A 24,188-nucleotide genomic window follows, 5' to 3' on the forward strand; every position below is an offset into this window, starting at 1 on the left:
ATGCTTCTAGCATTAGTGTATATACAAAGCAGCTGATTTTACTTTTAGTAACTCTAACACAGCCCATGTATTTACTTGTTCCACTTGGACCCCCATCAGGTCATGAAATTACCTACACCTTGCTTTCCAGGCCACTGTGTGTTCTGATAGGAGCAGTGCAAGAATCACTTTTACCTCTGCCTGTGGCTACTGTTAATCTATCAGTCATGTGTATCTCCCCATCTAGCAGTTTTCCATCCCAACTAAGACTGCCTGAATAGCATCAACAAATAGTCTAGACCCCTCCTAAGTGCATCCCATCCCTGTAGAACAAGTCTCTGCTGTTAAAAATTCTTCCCCATGAACCATGCTCAGTTTCTCTGGGGCTGAATTGATTGACAAAGCTCTTATTATGTACTCCCTCCTATCATGTCTGGACATAATTGGAGACCCTTCCAATTTCAATCCTAACTTGTGACTTTTTCTCAGCATTGTTCTGTACTTGTTAATAAAATTAATAATTATCTGGAAATCTTACTCTGAAATTTTTGCAGTACGCTTGTTTCTGTCAAGGCATATATTGCATTAACCATATTAGTTTTTTTTTTTTTTTTGGTAGTTGTTGGCGCATAGGCTTCTGTGGCCATAATGCACCTCCCAAGGTTTTTGCAGTACTTTGATCCAAGCCCGAGGCAGGAATCGAACCCGCGACCTTTGGGTTACCAGGCAGGCACTTTACCCATCTGGCTAGCCCGGTCGGCAACCATATTAGTAATTTCTAGTTTGAACTCATTTAGTGGGACAACACTTCTGAAGTTCTGGCAATAGAAGCTGAAATTACATGGTGTCGTACCATACATGTGGGCAACCCCTTAGTTTTCTCAAGAACTGACAACTCGTTACAATAGAATATCTGAGTTTCCCAAACAATTGAATTACCCACTAAAATTACCGTATGTGGAACTAGAATACTCTCCATCTGATGATCCATTCCTGGAAGAGTGTCCCTTGGTTTAGTACTGGACACTTGAGTAATGGCCAAGTGTCCAGATTTGTTACTCTTCACCGTTAGCTACTTGCTTTCTCAGAAATATTGCCTGTTAATAATGCAAATTTTGATTTAAGATTGAAACAATTATCATGGCTGAATTTAATGTTGGCTCTTTCTACTAGTTGACATTAAAATAATGAAAAATCTGAATTCAACCTTTAAATGTTCATTTTTGTCTCTGTACTTTTACATTATTAGTATTTAAATTTAAATTACACATCATTGCATCCCCTCTGGTGTGTGAGAAAAAAATGAATGAGTGTGAGTGAAAAAAAAAAATATATATATATACATATATATATATATATATAAAATATAAAAATAGAATGCAAGTAGAGTGAGAATGCAGATTATGAATGAAGTTAATGTGTCTCTCTCCCACCCTGGAGCGGGATGGGCAGCTTGACCTTCCTACCGGTTTTGACACTGTTTGAACACGACGCTGACATGACATTGGCGATCTGAACTGGATACTCTAACCCGGCTCTCTTTAAAACCCCATCCCGGGGCAGGTGGGTGCCTCTATAGCCAGGTGGGAAGGAGTATCAGTGCATAGCACACGTTTCTTGATTAGACCAGGGTTCGAGCCCGTCGCCACCAAATATGGAGGATGCAGAAAGGTCAAGGGAATGACCACTGCATATTCCTGGAGCAATATGGCCTTAGTTGCTAATGCTCCTAAAGAAAAAAAAAAGAAAAAAAAAAAAAAAAAAACAAATAACCAACAGGGCAGGGGAGGGAGGAGACAGGTCTCTGTCTCCTCTCCTCTCTGCCTACCCCATACTTTGCCTGGTGGGGCTCATCTCCACTGACCTCTTTGGGGATGCCTACTCTATCGTCCCTATTCTTCTATCTGTTTTTCCCCCAGTCTTCAGTCTCCCCCCTTCTCTCACTGAACCAACCGAGTACACCCCTTAACAATGCCGCCAAATTCTAATCAACATCTAAATTCTACCGTTTTCTTGTAAATCTCTTTCAGTCAAATTCTAGTGTGCACCCCCCCCCCCCTTTTTGTTTTAGGCTTTGCCACTGAAATCTTTGGAAATTAGGTGGTGGAGCCTGCCAGAGTACTAAAATAATCTACTAGGTGGCAAAGTGTGGGCAACGGTGGGTCCCAATAGGGTCCAACAGCTAAATGGTCAGAGAAACAACAGAACATAACGCTACACAACAGACCACTCCCCACACACTTTTTAAATCAGAGAAACAACAAAACATAACGCTACACAACAGACCACTCCCCACACACTTTTTAAATCTGTGTCACTCACAAAGAATACAATGCGGAGTTGGAGGGCACCCCTGGTGCCATCAGACAACTAACACACTTTACACTATTCTTATGTAGAAGATAAGATAAATATCATACAAAAACATCAAAAATTTTGTTACTTGAAGACTTTATAAGCATTTTTAGATAAATCTCTGGTAGTGTGGCACAGTCTTGTGATGCTGGATTATTAGACTTCTTGAGCACTGGCACTGAGATGTGGTTGCTTCAATGTTAATATAATCTTGATTGTGTATATATGTGTATCTTTAATTACGTAGTTGATAATTTTTACCTTTTATTCTTTATTTAGATATCTTTTTTAATAGCACTTGTTTGAATATAGGTCACCATCACTGGGCTGGACCTCACTGACTATCGGCAATGCCTAAAGAAATGGAACATTGCTATCCAAGCAATGTTCACCCAGTGCCAGCAGCTAGGATCTACCATTTGTCTTCCCATCTACTATGAACAACTAGTCTTACATCCTCGAGATATTCTACAGCAAATTTTGGAGTTCTTAGGGGTATCTTGGAATGAATCAGTACTTCATCATGATGAGTTTGTTGATAAACCAGGAGGAATCTCTTTATCTCTGTAAGCAAGTAGGCAAATTAGGTCACTTTTCCTCTATAAATGAGATCATCATTGAAACTTATCTATTACCAGTTGGTGAAATTTAAAAATTTCTGACTTATTTGTTTTGTTATTCTTGGCCCCTTTGCACTACTACCATATATTCCAGACCAAAAAGACATTTTATTCCCCTGGAAAATAATTTCAAACATTTTCCAGGGTGCTTGCAGGTGATTTTTTTTTTTTTTTTTCATATCAGACTATATTTGTTACTGTCTAGCATATCTGAATGAGGCTTTATTCATGTTACACTACAACTCACATGGAATTCTGTCCTACATTCAACGTATATGTGAAACAAACTCTCACTTTTCTTACTGAAATTTGAAATTTCAGACCATATTATTTTATTAGTAATGATGAGTGTAGCAATAGCAATGATCAGTTTTTGGACAAATAAATACAGTTTAATTAATCATTTTGATAAGAATATAAGCTCAAACTACATTCAGCTAAAATGGGTACTACTGCACTCCCTCAACCAGATATGCACTAAATGAAGTCACAAACCATGATGCTAAATCAAACTAAATACAATTAATATTTTATATTCATCTTAATTATCTGTAATTTAGTCAGATGTTCCAAACTCAGGGTACATGCACTCTTGTGTTACTATCACAAATGTTATATGGTGCTTACCAGGACAAAAATCATTAATTGCATTTGGCATTTTTTTAAAGCCCACTATTTGCAGTTATCAAATTTATCATCTCACACAATATACACTCTTTGTTGAGAAACCTGAAGAAATATCTAAGATAACCAAATATAATAATACACCATTTGATATCATGATGCAAACAAACATACTTTAAATGGAAAGTAAACTAAATCAAACACATAATAAAGAAATTAAACCACTTGATAAAGAAATTAGCAATAATGAGAAAGAGTAGTAGACAAACTCTTTGAATATCTGTAGTTACTTCAATTAGCATATATAACTTATTGACTAAGTTTTTGCTTTTCAAAGCCTGTAAGTGTTCTGATATGTTAGAAATGATGATTTAATATAATTGGATGTCTCCTTTTAATTAATTTCTGTGATGTTTGATTTTTATTAGTTATGAGAAATCAAATTGTATGTCCATTGACTACAATATCATTTAAAAAAAGTTGAGTTTGGATATAGAATTTGTTTGTTTTTTAAAGTGGAAAGAATGAATATATTTGAAGCTCAATAAGTGTGCTGCCATAAAAGTTCATGAAAAATTGTGTTGCAGTTTTTCATGAATGAAAATCTACTAATTTTTGTATTTTAAATTATACATCAATTGGCAAAAAGAAATCTGGATATGTCTGGTGATATAAAAAATGCCATAAGGTGGCCTCTGCATTAAAAGAGTTTTTGAAGGGCCAAAACTTAGTTAAAAAAAATTGCATAACATTTACTTCTGGTCAACCAAGACTCCAGTAACAGCAATAGTATATTTTATCAGGTTTTTATAAAAGTTGTATTAAAAATTGAGAGAAATTTGTTCCTTAAAGTTGCTAATGGAATGAGTTTATATGGTTTAGGAAGCATAGGTAAAGTGGTAGAGATTGATAAAATACTCCTAGTGAAACCAAAATTCTACCAAAGAAGTAATGTTATGGGGGAAAAAAAAAAAGGAATGGTTATTTTAAATTTATGATAAAGAATAAAAGTTGTCCTTTCTTAAAAAAATAGAAATGCTGAAATTTTATCTCTAAATTGATTTCAGAAGTCATTCCAGAGGAATTCAAGGTCAAGCAATACCAGTCTGATTTATACAGTGTTCCAGAAAAGTGATTAAAGTTATTCTTAAGTTCCTGTTAAAGAGCCTTTCATTTAAAGTAGTTCTATACTTGAAAAGTCAGAAGTTACAGCAGAGAAAGAAAATTTATCTTTCTTTCCTTACTGTATATTTTACTAACTAACTCATTCAACTGCTTAGCCTGCTAGCAGCACTACTCCTGCCTCCCCTTGGTGGTTTGTTGACCCAGGAGGAAAGTCCTGACTGCTGGGGGCTGAAAGGAGTATCCATGGAAAACACAAAAAAACAGGTTTACAGGCCTACAAAACAGGTGTTTAGCTAACAAGATGAACAGAATCCTTTGATTGCCAAATGGGAAAAGAAAACTGCAACTCCAACCACCTCCCATTCTTCCTTATTATGCATTCTCTAACAGACCATCTGGTCAGCAGGTTCTCTCTAGTCCTGATACAGAAATGTTTAGAAAATGCTGCTGATTAATCAAAAATGGTTCAGCATCTAAAATTTGAACATTCACTAATTGAAACTACAAATATGAGACACTCAGAATGATTACTCCAGCCAACTTACTTTGGATACTTGACATCAGAATCCTCAAATGTACACTCTGGAACCAGAGACAATAATGAATGGTGGATCTCTCCCCCAAGGTTACCATTATTGTGTGCAACACACAACTTATCTTTTACATCTGTGGCAATGACTGTCTCAAGGTGGACTGCTATGTGTCCAATGGCCTATGGCTACATCAATCAGTTCGTTGATGTGATGTAGCCAAGAATTTTTTTTTGTGCGTGTATGTGGGCCCTTCCTGGAAAGCTCAGACGACTATGGGGATGGCCTAGCTCTATTTTCCATCCATGGCTCCCCATGCCATGGATGGAAAATAGAGGTCTGTGGTACTCCATGGGTCCTAGGCAAAGAGGCCAGAAGAACAACAGAACCCTGAATTACACCACATCATTCACCTTCTGGTATTTACAGAGAACTGTATCTCAACACAAAAGAACTGACAGCAGAGTTGTGAGCAACCACTGGTGCCACTTGATCCTTAACGCTATGACCACATTTGGAGTGGATTGAGGCTCAAGGTGTGGCTGCAGCATCACATGTGGTTACCTAGTTCCTCTTCCTGGTGTTCATATACAGGGTGGTGGTATACATTACAAATGAAAGTTTTATTTGATATTTTATGGTTTCTTTTTATTGATTCTTATGTTCTTTCTGATGAATACATTTATACACCTATTTGTGTAAGTTATAAATTTAATTAGTTCTGAAGTTTTAATACTTGTATCTTTCTCGAGATTGCCAGTTGGTAAAATGTGTATTTATTCATTGCAGTTTTAGTGATTGAGTTTCTGCTTCGTTATCTGGAATTGAAGAAGCGTCACCTGTCACAGGAAATCCAAGTATCGGATTTCCTTTGACAAAATGGCATGAATTTTTTAATTATTTTAGTCCTCCGTAGTTACGGAGTATTGTACTGGTGTGAGTCCACTGATATTAACCCCGGGGGCTCACATCTGGTGAGTATGGGCTTGGCACACTCAGGGTCCTGAGCTGGACATCATTATTCTTCGCTTTCTTGGTGATTCCCTTCTACTTTTGACTCTCTCTCTCAGGGTAACTCGGGAACTTTTTTTTTTCCTGGTGCAGCATAAGCCTCAGGCTTCCTTGCACCATATGGCCATTAATAATAATAATAATACAAAAAATTTTATTTATTTATTTTTTGCTGGTACCTAGGACTGGGCAGCCTGGGTATGGGATTTTGCTTGCATCCACAGGTATAGCACTACCTCCTGTGGATGCAGGATTTTGTGCATTGCACACAAACAGTGGAAAAAGGCCCATAGTTACAATAATGCAGTATTCAGAAATGGGCAACCTGAGTACGGGGTTAATGCATCCACTGGTTTTGCACTACCTCCAGTGGATGCAATAAATACAAGAAAGAGGTTTGGCTCCACGTGCCAAGGACAGGCACTGGGAAGCAGTTGTCAAGGTGATAGCTGCTCCCTGGTGGCAAAGAGGCCTGACACTTACAACACATACTACAGGGCATTCACCAACACTACATATAAATTCATTAACCACACATCAGGTCTGTTTTACAGAGTTTTATTTCATACAGTGACACTAGGTGGAGATGGACATTAGACAGGGTACATATACATATATACACACATGTACATATTATACTCACCCACCAGTATTGCATTACCTCTGGTGGGTGCAGGAATTGTGCTTCTTCATTGACAGTTTAATAGTAGACCCAGCCCCGGCTCTTGGTGCCAGGGACAGGCACCAGGTAGCAGCTGCCCAGGTGTTGGTTGCTCACTGGTGGCTAAGAGGCCTGACACACACACAAACAATCCTTGAAATACTGACTTTTAGGTCCCGGATGCCAAGTGTTCCGAGTGTGTTTCTGAAAGCATTTTCTATACAGAGCATTTAAGCGAACAGTTTCTATTTTTAGTTTCAAACACCATTTTCTTCATTTCTATATCAGAGTAGCTCTTTTGCATTACAAGAAGTAGGTAGAGGCCCAGAAAGGAAAACCACCTTTCTGTTTCTTTTTCTATTAGTACTAACTTACTAACTCAGCTGCTTGGTCACCTCATGGCACTGCTCTTGCCTTCCCGTGGGGCCGGAAACCTGAATGGTAAAGCAAACCCCCAGGGCAAAAAGGAGCAAAACATGGATTTCGACAACTTTCCTCCAATTCAGACAACAAATCCAAATTCAAGGGATTTGTTGAACAGACTTCCATCCCTTGTGGTGGAGGTTGATAGCCTAAATAAGTTTAAGGCTCAGCTGGACAGGTATTTTGAACGAACAGAGGGGTGAAGTGAAAGTGGTTTTTTTTTTTTTTTTTTTTTTTTTTGGCTGATGCTGCATAAGCTTGCTTTCTTGCATCAAATGCCTCTACTAATGCTAACGCTAATGATTTGCACCAACCCAATGATGATGCAACCAATAGAAAGAGACTGAAGGCAAATGCTTCCAGGGCAGAACATTCAAGTTTCCTGATCTTGCATTCCTTAATGAATCAGGCCATAGGCAATCTATCACCATTTCTCATACAGAAATGACAGGAAAATGTAGCAGGTTCCCCGAAAACGGTGAGATGTCTTAAATCTGGCGACCTACTGGTTGAGATCACCAGCTCCAAACACTCTGAGTCCCTCCTCAAACTCACCACATTTGGTGGAATTCCAGTCAAGGTGTCACCACATGCTACACTCAATACCTTCAAGGTGTCATCTCAGAATGGGACTTTATGAATGTCTCAGAGGAGGAAATTGTAAACGAATTACAAGATCAGAAGGTCACACAAGCAAAACAAATTATGCTAAAGAAAGATGGCGAACTTATCCCAACTCACAGCATCATACTGATATTTAGTTCACCAAACCGACCTTCATCAGTGAGAGCCGAGTATTTGAACTGCAGCATTCACCTGTATATTCCAAATTCAATAAGATGTTATAAATGTCAGAAATTCGGACACTCCCAAACGGTCTGTCAAGGTGATGCTGTATGCCCTCTGATGTGGTTTGAAAGAGCATGCCCAAGCTGATTGTAAATCACAGTCCTCACTCTGCCCTAATTGTCAAGGCAACCACCCAGCCTTCTCTAAAACATGTGACCAGTGGAAATATGAAAAGGAAATTCAGAAGTACAAGATAGAAAAAAAATCTCATTTCCTGAAGAAAGAAAACAAATACAGTGTGGTACTGCAACAGGATCTAGAAAATTTGGGCAGATGGGAGAAGTGGCAACTGAAGTTTAACCTTGATAAATGCAAAGTACTGCATATGGGTAGAAGTAACCCCAGAGAAACGTACCAACTGTGTGGTACTACACTTAAAGTGGTAGAAAATGAAAAAGACCTGGGAGTAATTGTGCAGTCAGATATGAAGTTTTCTGAGCAATGCAGACAGGCTGCCAGGGCAGGTCGTGGGGTTTTGTCAATGATATATAGGAATTTTTCTAGCAGGGAAAAGGAGGTGATTGTTCTTCTGTAGATTTGCTTGAGCATGTACAGAGTACAGAATTTGGGGAGTACAATGTCTACAGAAAGGATAGACAGGATAGGAAGGGAGGATGGGTTATGCTATTAGTTAAGAAATACATAAAATCCAAGGAAGTGAAGCCAGTCGACATTGCTGGACAGTGCAGTGTCGAGTCAGTTTGGTGTGACATAAGCATTAGGAGATCAAAATTGAGAGTAGGAGTGTGCTATAGGCCTAATGACTCTGATGAGTATAATAAGAAACTGTACAGGGAAATAGAGTGGGCTAGTAAATCAGAGAGTCTTATAATGGGGGATTTTAATTTCCCAGATATTGACTGGAATTTGGGAGCTGGTCACTCACGCACTAGAAAGGCTTTTGTGGATTTATTGGATGATTGTTTTCTACATCAACATGTTCGGGAGGCAATTAGAGGGACTAATACTCTTCATTTGATTATCAGTAGTGATTCTTCATACATTAAGAATCTGCAGGTAAATGAACCACTAGGTGGGAGTGATCACAGTGTGCTGAAGTGGGATTTACTCAAAGAGGTAACTACCATTAGGGGTAAAGGGAAGGGTTATTGCTTTCGTAAAGGCGACTATGATGGACTGACACAGTATCTAAATTCTATACAGTGGGACCAACTGATGATGTTACCAACAGCAAATTCAAAATGGGAAGCATTCAAAGAACTTATCTTGGAAGCTACTAGGCTTTACATACCAACTAAGAAATATTGTTCAAGGTTTAGGCCTAAGTGGATGTCAGATGACCTAATGTGACATATGGCAGAGAAGAAAAATGCATGGGATACATACAAATTAACACGTGACACAGAAGCCTATGATAGATACAAGTTGATCTGTAACCAAGTTACAAAGGAGGTTAGGCAGGCAAAGGCTGATTACGAGAAATCTTTGGCAAGGGATGCAAAGAAAAACAGCAAAGAGTTCTTTACTTATGTAAACTCTAGAAGGAAGGGGATGAATCAGATTGGTCCACTTGATATCGATGGGTCAACTGTTGATGATCCTGCTCAGGTAGCTAACAAACTAAATGAATATTTTGCATCGACATTCACACATGAGGAGTTATTCAGTGAGGGGAATGCCAGAGGTGTATTCAACTCTGGCAGTAGGCTAGAGAATCTTGTAATAACTGAGAGTAAAGTGGAGGAGATATTGTTGAAGATAAACACAAGAAAGGCACCTGGGGTGGATGGGATCTATCCAGTTATATTAAAGGAGGCAGCAAAGGAAGTAAGCTAACCCTTAGCCATAATTATGAGAGCTTCCTTGGACTCAGGGGAAGTACCCATGGACTGGAGATGTGCAAATGTGACCCCAATTCACAAAGGAGGATCAAAGGGTGGCACAAGTAATTATAGACCTATTAGTTTAACTTCTGTTCCCGGAAAATTAATGGAGGCACTGGTTAAAGAAGCACTACAGGATCATCTAGACAAGACTTCAGTTATAGCTCGGACACAGCATGGTTTTGTTAAGGGGAAGTCTTGCCTGACCAATTTGATTGGATACTATGATGCAGTCACAAAAGAACTGGATGCAGGGAATAACTTTGATATTATATACTTGGATCTTAGAAAGGCTTTTGATACTGTTGCACATGGAAGACTGCTGCACAAATTGGAGCAGTGTGGCATTGGAGGCAAATTGCTGCTATGGATAAAGGGGTGGTTGAGGAGGAGAAGACAGAGAGTGGTAATCAATGGACACTGCTCATCATGGACTAATGTTATTAGTGGGGTCCCTCATGGTTCAGTAATGGGTCCATTATTGTTTTCTATATTAATAAATGATATTGATGATGGTATATCAAGCTTAATGTCCAAGTTTGCAGATGATACGAAGGTTGGCAGGGTTGTCAAGGACACTACTGACACTATGCTACTGCAACAGGATCTGGAAAGGTTGAGCAGATGGGCTGAGAGGTGGCAAATGAAGTTTAACATTGACAAATGTAAAGTACTACATATGAGAAACAGCAACCCCAGAGCAACGTATCAACTCTGTGGTACTACACTGACAGTGGTAGAGAATGAAAGGGACTTGGGGGTGGTTGTGCAGGCAGATATGAAGTTTTCTGAGCAGTGCAGACGGGCTGCAAGAGTAGCTTATGGTGTATTGTCAATGATATATAGGAATTTTTCTAGCAGGGATAAGGAGGTGATTATTCCCTTGTATAAGGCAATGGTCAGGCCACACTTAGAGTACTGTATACAGGTCTGGAGGCCTCGTTTCAAGAAGGATAACAATATTAGTGAATGGAACAAATGTGTGCTCTTACAAAGAAAGGCTTAAGTTTTGCAAATTACAGTGTCTGGAGACTAGGCACCAGCGAGGTAATCTGATAGAGGTGTATAAAGCCTTGAATGGTTTGAGCATGCTCAATGCTGATGGGATTCTTCCTCTTGCTCAGTATAATCACCTGAGAGGGCATAAATTCAAATTGAGGAAAGACAGATGTAGGATAGACATGCGGAAATTTGCCTTTAGCCAGCGGGTGGTTGGTTGGTGGAACAGACTTCCATCCCTTGTTGTGGAAGTTGATAGCCTAAATAAGTTTAAGGCTCAGCTGGACAGGTATTTCGAACGAACAGAGGGGTGAAGTGGAAGTGGTTATTTTTTATTTATTTATTTTATTTTATTATTTTTTTTTTTGGCTGATGCTGCATAAGCTTGCTTTCTTGCATCAAATGCCTCTACTAATGCTAATGCTAGGGAAGGGCAACAAGATTGGTGAGGGGAATGAAGGGATCCTCTTACCAAGAGAGGCTTAAGTTCTGCAAATTGCAGTGGTTGGAGACTAGGCACCTGCGAGGTGATCTGATTGAGGTGTATAGACTTTGAATGGGTTGAGCATGCTGAATTCTGATGGGATTCTTCCACTTGTTCAGATTACCAACCTAAGGGGGCATAAATTCAAATTAAGGAAAGACAGATGTAGAATAGACGTGTGGAAATTTGCCTTTAGCCAGCAGATGGTTAATTGCTGGAACAAATTGCCATCTGTCATTGTGGAAGTTGATAGGTTAAATAAATTCAAGGAGGAACTGGACAAACATTTAGAGATAATTGTTTTGTAATTTTTTTTTTTTTTTTTGGATGATGCTTGCTTTCTTGCATCACGTGCCACTACTGCAGCAACAGATGCCACTAAATGATTTCATACAATATCAGTTCAGACTGATAAATCAATTCTGCAAAGCATCTCTATTACTGAATGGTCTTGATCTATGCTCTCTTCCATACCTCAGGACTGGACAAATTGTCATGCTTCAGCCAGACTTCAAACAGATCTAGTAACACGCCAGTCACGATACCACCTGTTGCTCATACAACTTCCGTAAAACCTACTCAAAGAGAAAACACTGATCCAGTTAACAAACAGCATGCTGAATCTTCCTTTATGGACACAAATTAGACTTGCAATCAAGAAGAAAATGAAACCATTCTAAAAATCCATCCAGAAGACAAAATAGATACCAGACCTGTTTTTTCAAAGAGAGACAAAATCAATATTGACCGCCTGAAACAGACTTCCAAAACGTGGATAGACACAGCTTTTCAATTTAAATCTGTCTCCCTTGATAAACAAATTATACGCTCTTTCAGCAAGACATACCTGCTACCACTAATGCGCACAGAGGAGTAGCCATACTCAGGGGTCAGGGGCATAGCTACCGTATAGCAAAAGTAGGCAAAGCCTAGGGCCCCTACTTCACCAGGCCCATAAACAGATGCAAGTAGGGGCCACCCCTACTATGCTAGGGCCTATAGACAGATGCAACATGTAATGAAAATATTTTTCTCACTGAGCTCCTCAACAACGTTATACATCTAAAATAAGGAAGGAATTCTTATATCTTATCACTAAAACATAACAAACACAGGCAGTGGCAGTCTTTATTTTGCTTTTACAAATGCAACTTTGTATAGTGATCAGACACCCGTTCGGTTACTGTATGTGTATGTCTCATATCGTATGATGTTCAGGATTCCCAAACTTGACAGGGGGATGGGCCCCACCATATATGAATGTTTAGTCATATATGGTGGTCAGAAGTTGTTAGTTGTTTAATTTCAATTCAAGTCACTATCAAAACAGCAATTGACATACAAAAATGTATTTGTTTATTATTGCTATTTGTATTTAAAATATAAAGTTTAAAATCAAATTAATAACATTTTTGGATGAAAAGAAAAAGGGAGAGTGGAGTACAAAAAAAAAAAAAAAAAAGAACAAGCAGTCAATAAATTATCTAAATTAGATCATTTCTTTACAAAACACAGTAATGAACTGTGTCCAAAAGAAGGTAAAGAAAAGACCAGTATTGAATCAGAAAATGCAGAAAAGAATGCTTCTGGTATAAATATATCTGTGGATAATTTAAATCAAGCACAGTCATCAAACACAAACAATTCAACAACAATAGATATGCCTTTTTCAGAAATTAGTGTTGAATGCACTGCACTGCTTATTCCCTCAAGCAATCTCGGAGAATACGTGGACATCATTTCCGATGAAACAAAAAGAAACATTATTAGTTTGTCACCTCAGAGACCTAAAGGACCATTTCCAAGGGATCCTGAACAACAAAATAGTTTTAGTGACACATACTACTATTCTACTTCAAAGTATGGTCCAGTTCCTCGTGGCTGTGCTACTCCGGACTATGAGACTGGAAAAATCTATCTTTTTGGATAAAAACTCAGTGTTTCTCAGCATCGTATCGAGGCATGTGCTATACATGAAATGTGGCAAAGAACGCAACGATTGATAAAGATCTCGAGGAACAAGTAAGATACAGATCCTCATTTTGGAAAATGGTACTAGAAGAGTTATTTTGGATAAAGCTTATGTTGGCTAAAAATTCTTTAGCATTTTGCGGCCATTGGGAATTAATTAATTAATGGTAATTTTTTATCGCAAGTCAGTTTATTTTCCTACTATGATGATGTGATGAAACAAATTATTAATAAGCCATCTGGTTCAGTAACTTATTTAAGCACCACTATCCAAAATGAGTTAACAGAATGTTTAGGTACCAAGACAAAAATGAAAAATCCAAAGATTTTGAAATTTGTGAAACGTTTTTAGGATTCTATGACATGAATGATCATTCGGCAGAAATGACGACGGATAATATAATTAAAATATTACGCAAACTAAATATTCCCATTGAAAAATGTTATATCAGGGATATGATGGGGCTAATGCCATGAGTGGGTCTATAATGGTGTGCAGTCACGCATTAAAAGGATCCAATCAAATGCAGAGTACATTCATTGTGCAAGTCACAATTTAAATTTAGTTATTAATTATAGCGTAAATTGCTGTAATAACGTTTCATCATTTTTTGACATTCTTCAAATTTTGTATAATTTTTTTGGAAATAGTACAAAAAGATGGGGAATCTGAAATTACATTAAAAAAAACTCATTCCTACTTCACAGTCTGGTAGATTACGTCAATAACAGCTGTGAAAGTTCGTTTTTCAGATATTATAAAAGCTTTGACAGAAATGAATCTTAAATCAACTAAAAAAAGCAGACCGAGGCAAAGCATGTAGAATAATGAAGCAAATGATGACATTTTTTTTTTTTTTTCATTTGTATATTTTTGAATAACGTGATGTGCGAAATTAATTATGCTTCAAAAACTCTACAGAAGCATGATATACCTCAACGAATGTACTTCTGTATTGGATCTAGTCAGTAAAAATTTACAAAACATTCGAAATTCATACGAACAAATTAAATACGAATCTGAGAAAATTGCCAAGGAGTTCGAGGTAGATCCCAAATTTGAAGATAAATGACAACATAGAATTAAAAGACAGTACGATGAATTAGCTTCAGATTTTTCGTTTGATAACAAAGATTAGTTTTTTTTTTTTTAAATCAGTGCTTTTTACTGTTTTAGATAAAATTATATTAGAAATTAAAAATTATTTTGCAATACTAGAACCAAAAAAATATGTCAAATGCTGATATATTAAGTGAGTGTGAAAAAATCTCATAAAAAAGTATTTATCTGTACTCTCTCTCCTCAACTGCCGATTCAATATTGTAATTTATTAAATTACAATATTGACACTTATTAAACAAGATTTATCAGCAGACATGTCTATCAGTCAATTTTTTTAATTTGAATTTTCAGAAATTTTTACTTTATTTCTGTTATTTTTTACCCTGCCGGCTGCCTCTGCCAAAAGAAGATTAGTAAATTACGAATAATAAAAGATTATAAAAGAAATGCTATTGGTCAAAGTAGACTGTGAAATCTTGCAATGTTGGCTATTGAGTATAAATATGCCAGTAAAATGGAAAATCACTAAAAGTAACATTTTAACTCTTTTCATAAATTTATTAGCTATATTATAATTTGTTTGTCAAATTGTATTTAATAAGTAGTATCGTATTGTAATATTAATTTTCATGTTTTTGATGCTTGTCAAATTAAAAAGAAATCGTAAATAAAATACATATTTATGTTATTAAAATGATTCAACATTTTTTTTATATTATACCTAATTAAAATTTATTTTAATAAAAATAAGGAGGCCATTCTGTTACAAACTACTATTGAAGCTGTTACCAAACAAATAGCGATTGGCATTACTTTAACACTGGTTTCTATCTACCTGCCGCCCAGTTATCCTTGTACCTTTCAAGAATTTGAAGATCTCATTCTGCAGTTGCCAACTCCTTTCTGTTTATTGGGTGTCTTCAATGGACACCATCCATTGCAGGAATCTTCCAATGCAGATGGATGAGGACAACTCATCGAAATGCTTGCCGACATACAAAATCTAACATATTAAATACTGCCTCACCAACTTATCTCCACCTCACAACAGGAACAGTCTCTGCAATAGATCTCCGCTCTCCAATCCTCTTCCCTAATATTGAGTTGACAGCTCTGGATGATTTGCTCAACAGTACCCCATAATCTGTAAAATATAAATGCCACACTGCATAACTTCAGAAACCAGCACAAAATGGAAATTTTCCAAGGCAGACTGGGCAAAGTAAACTTCTCATGTATTCTTCAACAATCAGACCACTGAATATCATCCAATTGACAAAGCTGCCAACCATATTACAAAACAGATCCTAGCAGCTGCATCTATTGCCATCCCACAATCACAGTCAAGCATATCGGTGAAACTATCGGTTGAATGAGGATTGTTAGAATGCAAAAAAAGAAAAAACTGTGCATGGAATTTATTCTGCAAATATCCTACCACTTCTAACCTTATAAATTACAAGAAACTTAGAGCAAAGTCCCACCATATTAGGAAGAAACAAAAAAAGAGACTCTTGGGTTCGATTTGCAACTGAAATTAATAAAAATACTGATGTAAGAATTATATGGAGAATTTCCTCCATTGTCCCCCCCCCCCACTTATCACCTGGAATGGGCTGGAGCTGTCTACTCCTGCAGAGATTGCAGATGCCCTCAGTATTTTCACAGTTATCTGAATCAATGGCAATATGAACCATCATTTCAAAAGATTAAGACTTTATACCAAAAAATCCCATCTGAATTTCAGAACCAAATCCTTTCTACCATACAATCAACCACTCAATGTGTTAGAACTTCAGGAGGCTCTATCCACTGCAAAGAACAGCACTGTTGGTGCTGATGGAATATACTACATAATGCTACAACACCTAGATAATAAATCACTATCTTTGCTGCTGACATTCTACAATCGCATCTTCATGGAACATTCATTCCCTAGTTCCTGGCATCACTCTTTTGTACTGGCAATACCTAAACCACGGAAAGATCTCTATTCCTAATAATTATAGACCCATTTCTCTCACCAGCTGCTTAAGTAAAACCCTAAAAAAAATAATACACCATCGCCTAACATGATACTTAGATTCCCAAAATATGATCTCCGATAATCAATTTTGGTTTAAGAAAAAACCAATCGTCCCTGGATCTCATGATCAAAGCAGAAATAAATATCAAGAATGTATTTATCCAAAATAGACATCTCGTCAAGGTATGTCTCAATATAGAGAAGGCCTTTAACACCACTTGGCATTTTGGTATCCTGAGAGATCTTCATTCCCTGGATCTGAGAGCTCACCTACCTTTACTTCACACAGAATTTCCTACAGAAGAGGACCTTTCAAGTTCTCTATCGGCAAGTCCTTTCCAAAACATATATACAAGAAGGAGTCCCTCAGGGCTAGGTTCTTAGTGTAACCTTGTTTGCAATAAGAATAAATCAGATGACTAAAAATATTCCCAATACTGTCAATTCATACCTTTATGCTGATGATCTGACTATCTCTTGCAGTTCGCAAAACATGAGCTTTATTGAGAGGCAACTGCAAACATCAATTAATAACATTAAACTATGGATGGCACAGAATGGTTACTGACTATCTTATCAGAAATCAAGTGGTGTTCATTTTTGTAACAAACGAAAGATGCATCCAGATCCAGAAATACACCTAAGAAACCTAAGAAATCAACTATCACTGTTGTGAACAGCAAGAATCTTCTTGGTGTGATTTTTGATAATAAATTGAACTTTTCAAATTGAACATCAAACATCTATGGACCGTCTGCCAGAAAAAAATGAACTTCTACATCATGGGGTGCAGATCGTTACACCTTACTTCACTTGGATTGAGCCCTAATCAGATTTCGCCTTGATTATGGTGCCCCAGTGTATGATACTGCTACGGGAAAGTGTGCTAGCATGGCTTACCCCTATTCAACATTCTTCCCTCAGGATTGCTGCTGTAGGTGCTTATAGAACATCGCCAGTACAAAGTCTTTATATTCAAGCCCATGAACCTCCCCTCAGCCTCAGAAGAAAGATGTTACTCCTGAACTATGGAGCCAAAATTCAAAGTCTAGCTATTCACCCCATTAGGCCAATACTTAATGATCCACAGCTCTCAATGCACTATAGAAATAAACCTAGAGCAGTTCAACCTACTCGCATCAGATTGCAGACATTATCACAAACCTGGAATATACATCTTGACAAAGTCCTCTAAGATTCAAACAGTGCAGATCCTCCATGGTCTTCTATTAAACCATCCTGTGACAGCTATTTCCTAAACTGGGGAAAACATTCGCTTGCAAATATCAATATACAGCAACTCCATACTGCTCACACACAAAATTATCCACATTTTACAAAAGTCTGAAAGTGGAGTTGGGGCTGCAGCCGTTATACAGCAGAATTATGTGCCATCAAGTTTGCCTTAGAAAATATTCTCCATCTGTCCATCCAAAAACGCCTTGCAAAATTCCTCCTCACCAACACATCCTGTAATAAAAACTCAGCTGATACATATCCATGAACACCAGCAAGTAGTCATCTTTTGCTGGATCCCAGGCCACACTAAGATATCAGGGAATGAAAAAGCAGACTATGCAGCAAAACAATCATCCAACATAGCATCGTCAGATTACTACATTCCATATATTGACTACAGATCCTATATAAGACATATATGTAAAGAACAGTGGACACTTCTATGGCAAGCTGAACTGTAGAACAAGCTCCTTCAAATAAAATCTGAACCACAATTATGGGCTTCCAGTTTCCGTGTAAACAGAAAGGAAGAAGTCATCCTATCCAGAGCACAAATCAATCACAGTCACCTCACTCATCTTTATCTACTCACAGGAGACGATCCTTCAAAGTGTATGCACTGCAACTCTTTTCTCACAATCAAACACATTCTCGCTGATGCCCGAAAAGCCTCATTCAGTATTCTACGAAATCGTCAAGAATCTTTACCACTTCGTCATATCATAGGCAATGATGCAAATCTTCCGGAATTTTTCTGCTTCCTAAAATGAATACAGCTATGATTGTCTCTGACCTGATTTTAGAATTACCACATCTGACCTCCATACCACTGATAGGTGCAATATGGCCCTAGTAGGCCCTTGTGCCAGAAATAACAATACCAATACTGACTTTTATTTACTGTCCTGTTCTAAATAGAACAAAATTATTAAATTAAGCTCAAATAAATTAATTAACATAATTAAAAAATATATATTTTTTAAATTACTAGAAAAGGGGGTGATTATCCCTTTGTATAAGGCAATGGTCAGGCCACACCTTGAGTACTGCATACAGGTCTGGAGGCCTCATTTTAGGAAGGACGTAGAGTTGCCTTGAGTGTGTACAGAGAAGGGCAACAAGATTGGTGAAGGGAATGAAGGGTCCCTCTTATCAAAAAAGGCTTAAGTTCTGCAAATTGCAGTGCCTGGAAACTAGGCACCTGCAAGGTGATCTGATTGAGGTGTATAAGGCCTTAAATGGGTTGAGCATGCCAAATTCTGATAGGATTCTTCCTCTTGCTCAGATTACTCACCTGAGGGGACAAACTCAAATTAAGGAAAGATAGTTGTAGAATAGATGTGTAGAAATTTGCCTTTAGCCAGTGGGTGGTTGATAGTTGGAACAAACTTCCATCTGTCGTTGTGGAAGTTGAAAGCTTAAATAAATTTAGGGAAGGAAATGGACAAACTTTTAGAGGGAACGGATGTGTGAAATTGTTTTTTTTTTTTTTTTTTTAAGCTGATGCTACATAAGCTCATATGCTTGCTTTCTTGCATCACATGCCTCCATTATTACTACTACTACCACCTCTTTAATGTCAGGCCCATTTAACAGTATTACTGTTTAAAACAGGAGTTCTAGGTGGAGATGGGCGTATACCTAGGGGCCATTCCAACACACGTACACATTATACTACCCATATTCAAATTCTACATCTCTTATGTCTTGAAACCATGTCTCTGATATCCACACAATGTCTGCCTTGGATGACACGATCAGCACTTCAAATTTATTTACTATGCTCCTAGCCATGGTGTACATGCAAGTATACATGCATCTATTCATACTCTTAGTAACCCTAACACAGCCCACATAGTTGCTTGTTCAATGAGGAACCCCCCCCCTTCCCAGCAAATTTTTTCATCTAAAAGTAAGAATGTGGCAGTAGCTCATTCGTATGCCATGCCAATATCTAAGTCTCTTCAGATATAGACTTTAGATGAAGCTATATCATCAAGTGAAGAAGACTGATATATGGAAATGTCCAAAAAGGAGAAAGAATATATACCAACCAAAGCGAGGTCAACATCATTTGATTAATGAACTGATTCAGGACTTATCTAAGAGTTAAGTACAGCTCATGGGCTCCAGATTACAAGGATGTAACTTGCTTGCACAACACACGTGGGCATGCACACACAGCTATTTCTTGATATTATATCCATTAAAGGGATTTAATTCAGATTTTTGCACTTTCTCAGTGGCAAAACTATAATACAATCAGGTCTGCCACCATGTTTGAGGTGGGGGAACCCGGAGATGACCCAGAATCTTTGTTTTACCACTGCATTTACTGAAGTGATATTGATGGGTTAAGGGATGTTTTAGGCCATTAGCATAACTCCAGAGTATTAAAGTGAAAATGTTTTGGCACTCTACCAAAACGTTTTAGGAAGTTAAAGATGAAACAACAGCAGAGAGCTTGTTGGCCAACGCTTGCAAGTGTAGAAAGGATTGTAATATGAACTTTAAAAAAATATATTAATCCACATTTTAATACCTCCAAACATGGTTAGTTTAATTTGTTATGTAGCCAACCAATCAACCACAGTTCGGGGGTATTAAGATGTGAATTCAGAACCCCCCCCCCCCCCCCCAAAAAAACATTATTATTATTAGCCATATGATGTAAGTAAGCCTGAGGCTTATGCTGCGCCAGCCAAAAATATTTCCCCAAGTTACCCTGAGAGTGAGAGAGAGAGAGAGAGAGAGAGAGAAGAATCACCAAGAAAGAGAAGGATGATGATATCCAGCTCAGGACCCTGGGTTTGCCAAGCCCATAATCACCAGATGTGAGCACCTGGGGTTAAAACATGAGTGATGTCAGTGACAAACATGGGGAAAGATTTCAATAGAACATTTTTATTGCATAAGGAAATGATATGAGGACTCAGTGTGTTTTCTGATGGACATTTACGAGAGACTTGGCTGGGAGGTCAAGTAACTCACGGTTAAAAACATTTTAATCCTGTTAAATGATTTTTTTAATTAACTAGTAAAAAGTGTTGATTTTTTCAAAAAAAAGCACATAAGATAGCAATACAGTGTCATATAATTATGGTATTCAACAGATTGAAAAGTTTCAATCTGTTGACTAGAGTTATTAACTAAAAGACTGTTTTTCAATTCAACAGAACAGCTAAAAATAAATTAACTTTTCTTATGATAAAAACAAAACTAGTCTAATGGATGCTATGCTGTTTCTTTTAGGGATACAACTGACCTAGGATTAAAAAAAGGCTGGGAAGAACTCTTTCCCCATCAAGTATGCAAAAAAGGCCACCTCTGGATTTTAAAATTGAACTACCAGTCTGGCATTAAGGCTGGTATTGGGAATGACCTTATTCTGAGACTTCTGCAAAACTGTAGCTTCAAGAAGCTGGAGCTCTGCTGTTCTGACTACACAACTATTACCCATATAGATCTCCAGTTCTTGCGGTCACACCATGTGACCGCAAGAACTGGAGTCACATCAAGGGATCTTCTTTACTAGCTACAGAAAACTGAAATACAGACAACAGCCAATCCTACAAGAAGAAAATTGATGGTGTGCATGCACACGGAGCAAATCGTGGAACATAAAGGTAATACTTGTAAAGAAAGGGCCATGGGTAGTGATGTGGTGGTGTTCCCCATCATTAGTGGAAAACATACCTTCAAACTTTGCAACCCCAAGAGAGTGCACATCAAACATCACAACAAAAGAGATTTTTAGGGAACCTTGGGTTATACAATGTATGAATATCAACCACAAACTGCAGAAGGCTGTTTTACTCTATTTCACTATATACAACGTAGCCTTTCCCATCGAGTACTGGGGTTGAAACCATCATAGGGACAATAGACAGCTTATAACAGAATGTGACCACAAGAACTGGAGATCACATGCTATCTACTGGATCCACCATAGGATTAAACAGATCAGAATGGATAGATGCTGCTGATGCTGGTTAAAACCAACAAACAATCAGACTAGACAATATACAACACAGCCTCCCTCGTTGAGTACTGGGGGTTAAAGCCATCATAGGGAACCAGTTACAACACTATGTGACCATAAGAAATGGAAGTCACACAACATCTACTGGAGCTACCACAGGATTAAATAGATCAGAACAGATAGGTGCTAGTAATACTGGTTAAACCCACAGCCAACCAGACTAGACCATCATATGGGACAACGAAGAGGTTGCAACACTATGTGACCACACGAAATAGTGTATAGTGTTTCACGTCAAAAAGCACTGGGGGTTTCTCCCAACTCCTCATAGTAATTCTGTGATGAATACATGACTCTGTAAAGGCCAGATAGTGTGTCTTAGTGAGTGTTTGTATAAGGTTAGTGTTGGTCATCTGGCCTCTTATCCTAGTGGCCTGTGAGACTACCGATTCCTAGTTACCGTCCTTCACCACAGGGAGGTGGACTAGATCAGTAGGGAGAAACAGACTCTGGTGTGGCATTGCCTAAGCTTACCAAGGAGAACCAAACAAAAAAAAAAAAAAAAAAAATGGAATGGAGTGCAAGGGAGATAGTATGAACGTGGGATGAAAGAGGCTGAGGTGCCCTCCTCAGTAGCTGAGGTGGCACCTGAAGGGAAGAGGTGACAGTGAGGAAACCCCTGAGAGAAGAGGCCCATTGTCACCCGAGGGGGCGATTGAAAAGGTGTGGTGGTATCAGCCACCATGCAAAAGTTGGGTAGAAACCATCCAAGTTGGGGGGAAGGGTTTCTCTCCCCACAAGTAGAGTGGGGAGAGAAAGGACATAAGGAAAGAGATCCCTATGGTTGTATGTTGCCTCTCTGGACCAGCCAAACAGTCAGTGTCAGCATGGCCACAAAAACTGGAGGTTGCATGACACCTACTGGAGCCACCACAGGCTTACACAGATCATAATGGATAGATGCTGCTGATGATGGTTAAACTCACAGCCCTACAGATTAGGAACCCTTCACCACTGGGTAAAAAAAAATTAAGCACATCATTAAGTCTGTGTAAGATGACTCATATACTCGTACAAACACTGTAGGTATTCTGAACATTCCTACAGCATTTCTTTCTGACCTTTCATTGAAGAAAGCACAAGATGGACATGTAATTTATTTTGTTTAATCTTTTTACTGCAGAAGAAGGTTTTACAGGAGAGACCACAACATACAACCAGTTAAAATTTTAAGATTTTCTTATTTTGCATCCTTTAAAAAAGGTTACTTTTCAGCTCTTATGAGTTAGCTTAATTTTTAATATATCAGTTGTATGGCAAGCAAATCAGTGCTTTCTTACAAACTTATTTAGTTGTGTTTTGGTGATAAAAGTTTTAAGTTTTTATCATGGATATAAAATTCTGTATTGCTCAAACTTTAATTAGAGGCATGCTGTATTATAATGCAGTTAATGTTTTATCATTTCACACAGGCTGGAAAGGTCAACTGATCAAGTCATCAAACCCATTAATCTTGAAGCACTAACCAAGTGGGTTGGAAAACTCCCTCAAGATGTGGTCCGAGATATGGCAACTATTGCACCAATGTTAGCAGTTTTAGGTTATGATCCACGTGCTAATCCGCCAGAATATGGCAAACCAGATAGTCTTGTTGTTCGCAATAGTCAAAATATCCAAGAGAATCATCAAGTGTGGTTAAAAAAGGAGCGTGAAATGGCCAGTAGAAGAAATACCCTTAGGAAAACTGCATTGCAAGGAAACAGATTAGAAGTAGCAGAGAAAGTAAAAGATAAGCTGGACAAAGAATTTGTAATTCCACAGAAAGGTAATCAAGAAATTATGCCCAGTGACAGTGCAAATAGAACTGATTCAGATGTCTTGATAGCTGAAAGGACAGAAAGTGAAAGCATATCATTTGCTGGCTAGATGTACTTACCAAAAATGTGGAACACACGGGACCAAAGAACCTATTGCCATACATTTCTGTACCTCTGCATGAATATATTAAAAAAAAGTGTTTTGTTCTTGTTAAACTGGTTTAGAAATTAAGAGAGAACTAAAATCAACATATCAATTTATTCCAATCTCCTCCTTTCTGCTTTGCACATCAGTGTCATAATTTGTTGTAATTTGTGTATTATTTGACTATAGTTAATTTCTCATCTCTGAACTAGCAATGTATTGGAAAAAAACCACAACTGCATATTTTGATGGAACTGAATTAAACACAACTAATGTAAGGTAAATTATATAAAAATACATCTTACACAACAGATTTTGTCTAAAAAATCCAATAAAATTGGATCGCTAAATGTATAAATGTATTTATTTTGTATTTAGAAAAAATGAATTAATGCCTTAATTGAGTGATAATGCCCAAATTTATTTGTAGATTAATTTAAA

The 24,188-nt window shown here is 37.8% G+C and overlaps 1 protein-coding gene across 4 annotated transcripts in view; it reads left to right on the plus strand.

Moving 5' to 3' along the window:
- LOC150089131 (protein-tyrosine sulfotransferase 2-like) overlaps positions 1-23,868 on the plus strand; it is a 324,464-nt gene extending 300,596 nt beyond the window's left edge. For all 4 annotated transcript variants that reach the window (XM_090390341.1, XM_090390343.1, XM_090390342.1 and 1 more), the window contains 2 exons: positions 2,647-2,900; positions 23,258-23,868. In XM_090390341.1, coding sequence (XP_090246467.1) covers positions 2,647-2,900; positions 23,258-23,711 — 708 coding nt within the window. In that variant the 3' untranslated portion in view covers positions 23,712-23,868. The remainder of the gene's footprint in view (positions 1-2,646; positions 2,901-23,257) is intronic.
- Positions 23,869-24,188: the final 320 nt, after the last annotated feature.

Source organism: Mastigoproctus giganteus, chromosome 2 (assembly GCF_048544385.1).
Source record: "Mastigoproctus giganteus isolate SK-2022 chromosome 2, ASM4854438v1, whole genome shotgun sequence".
NCBI lineage: Eukaryota > Metazoa > Arthropoda > Arachnida > Uropygi > Thelyphonidae > Mastigoproctus > Mastigoproctus giganteus.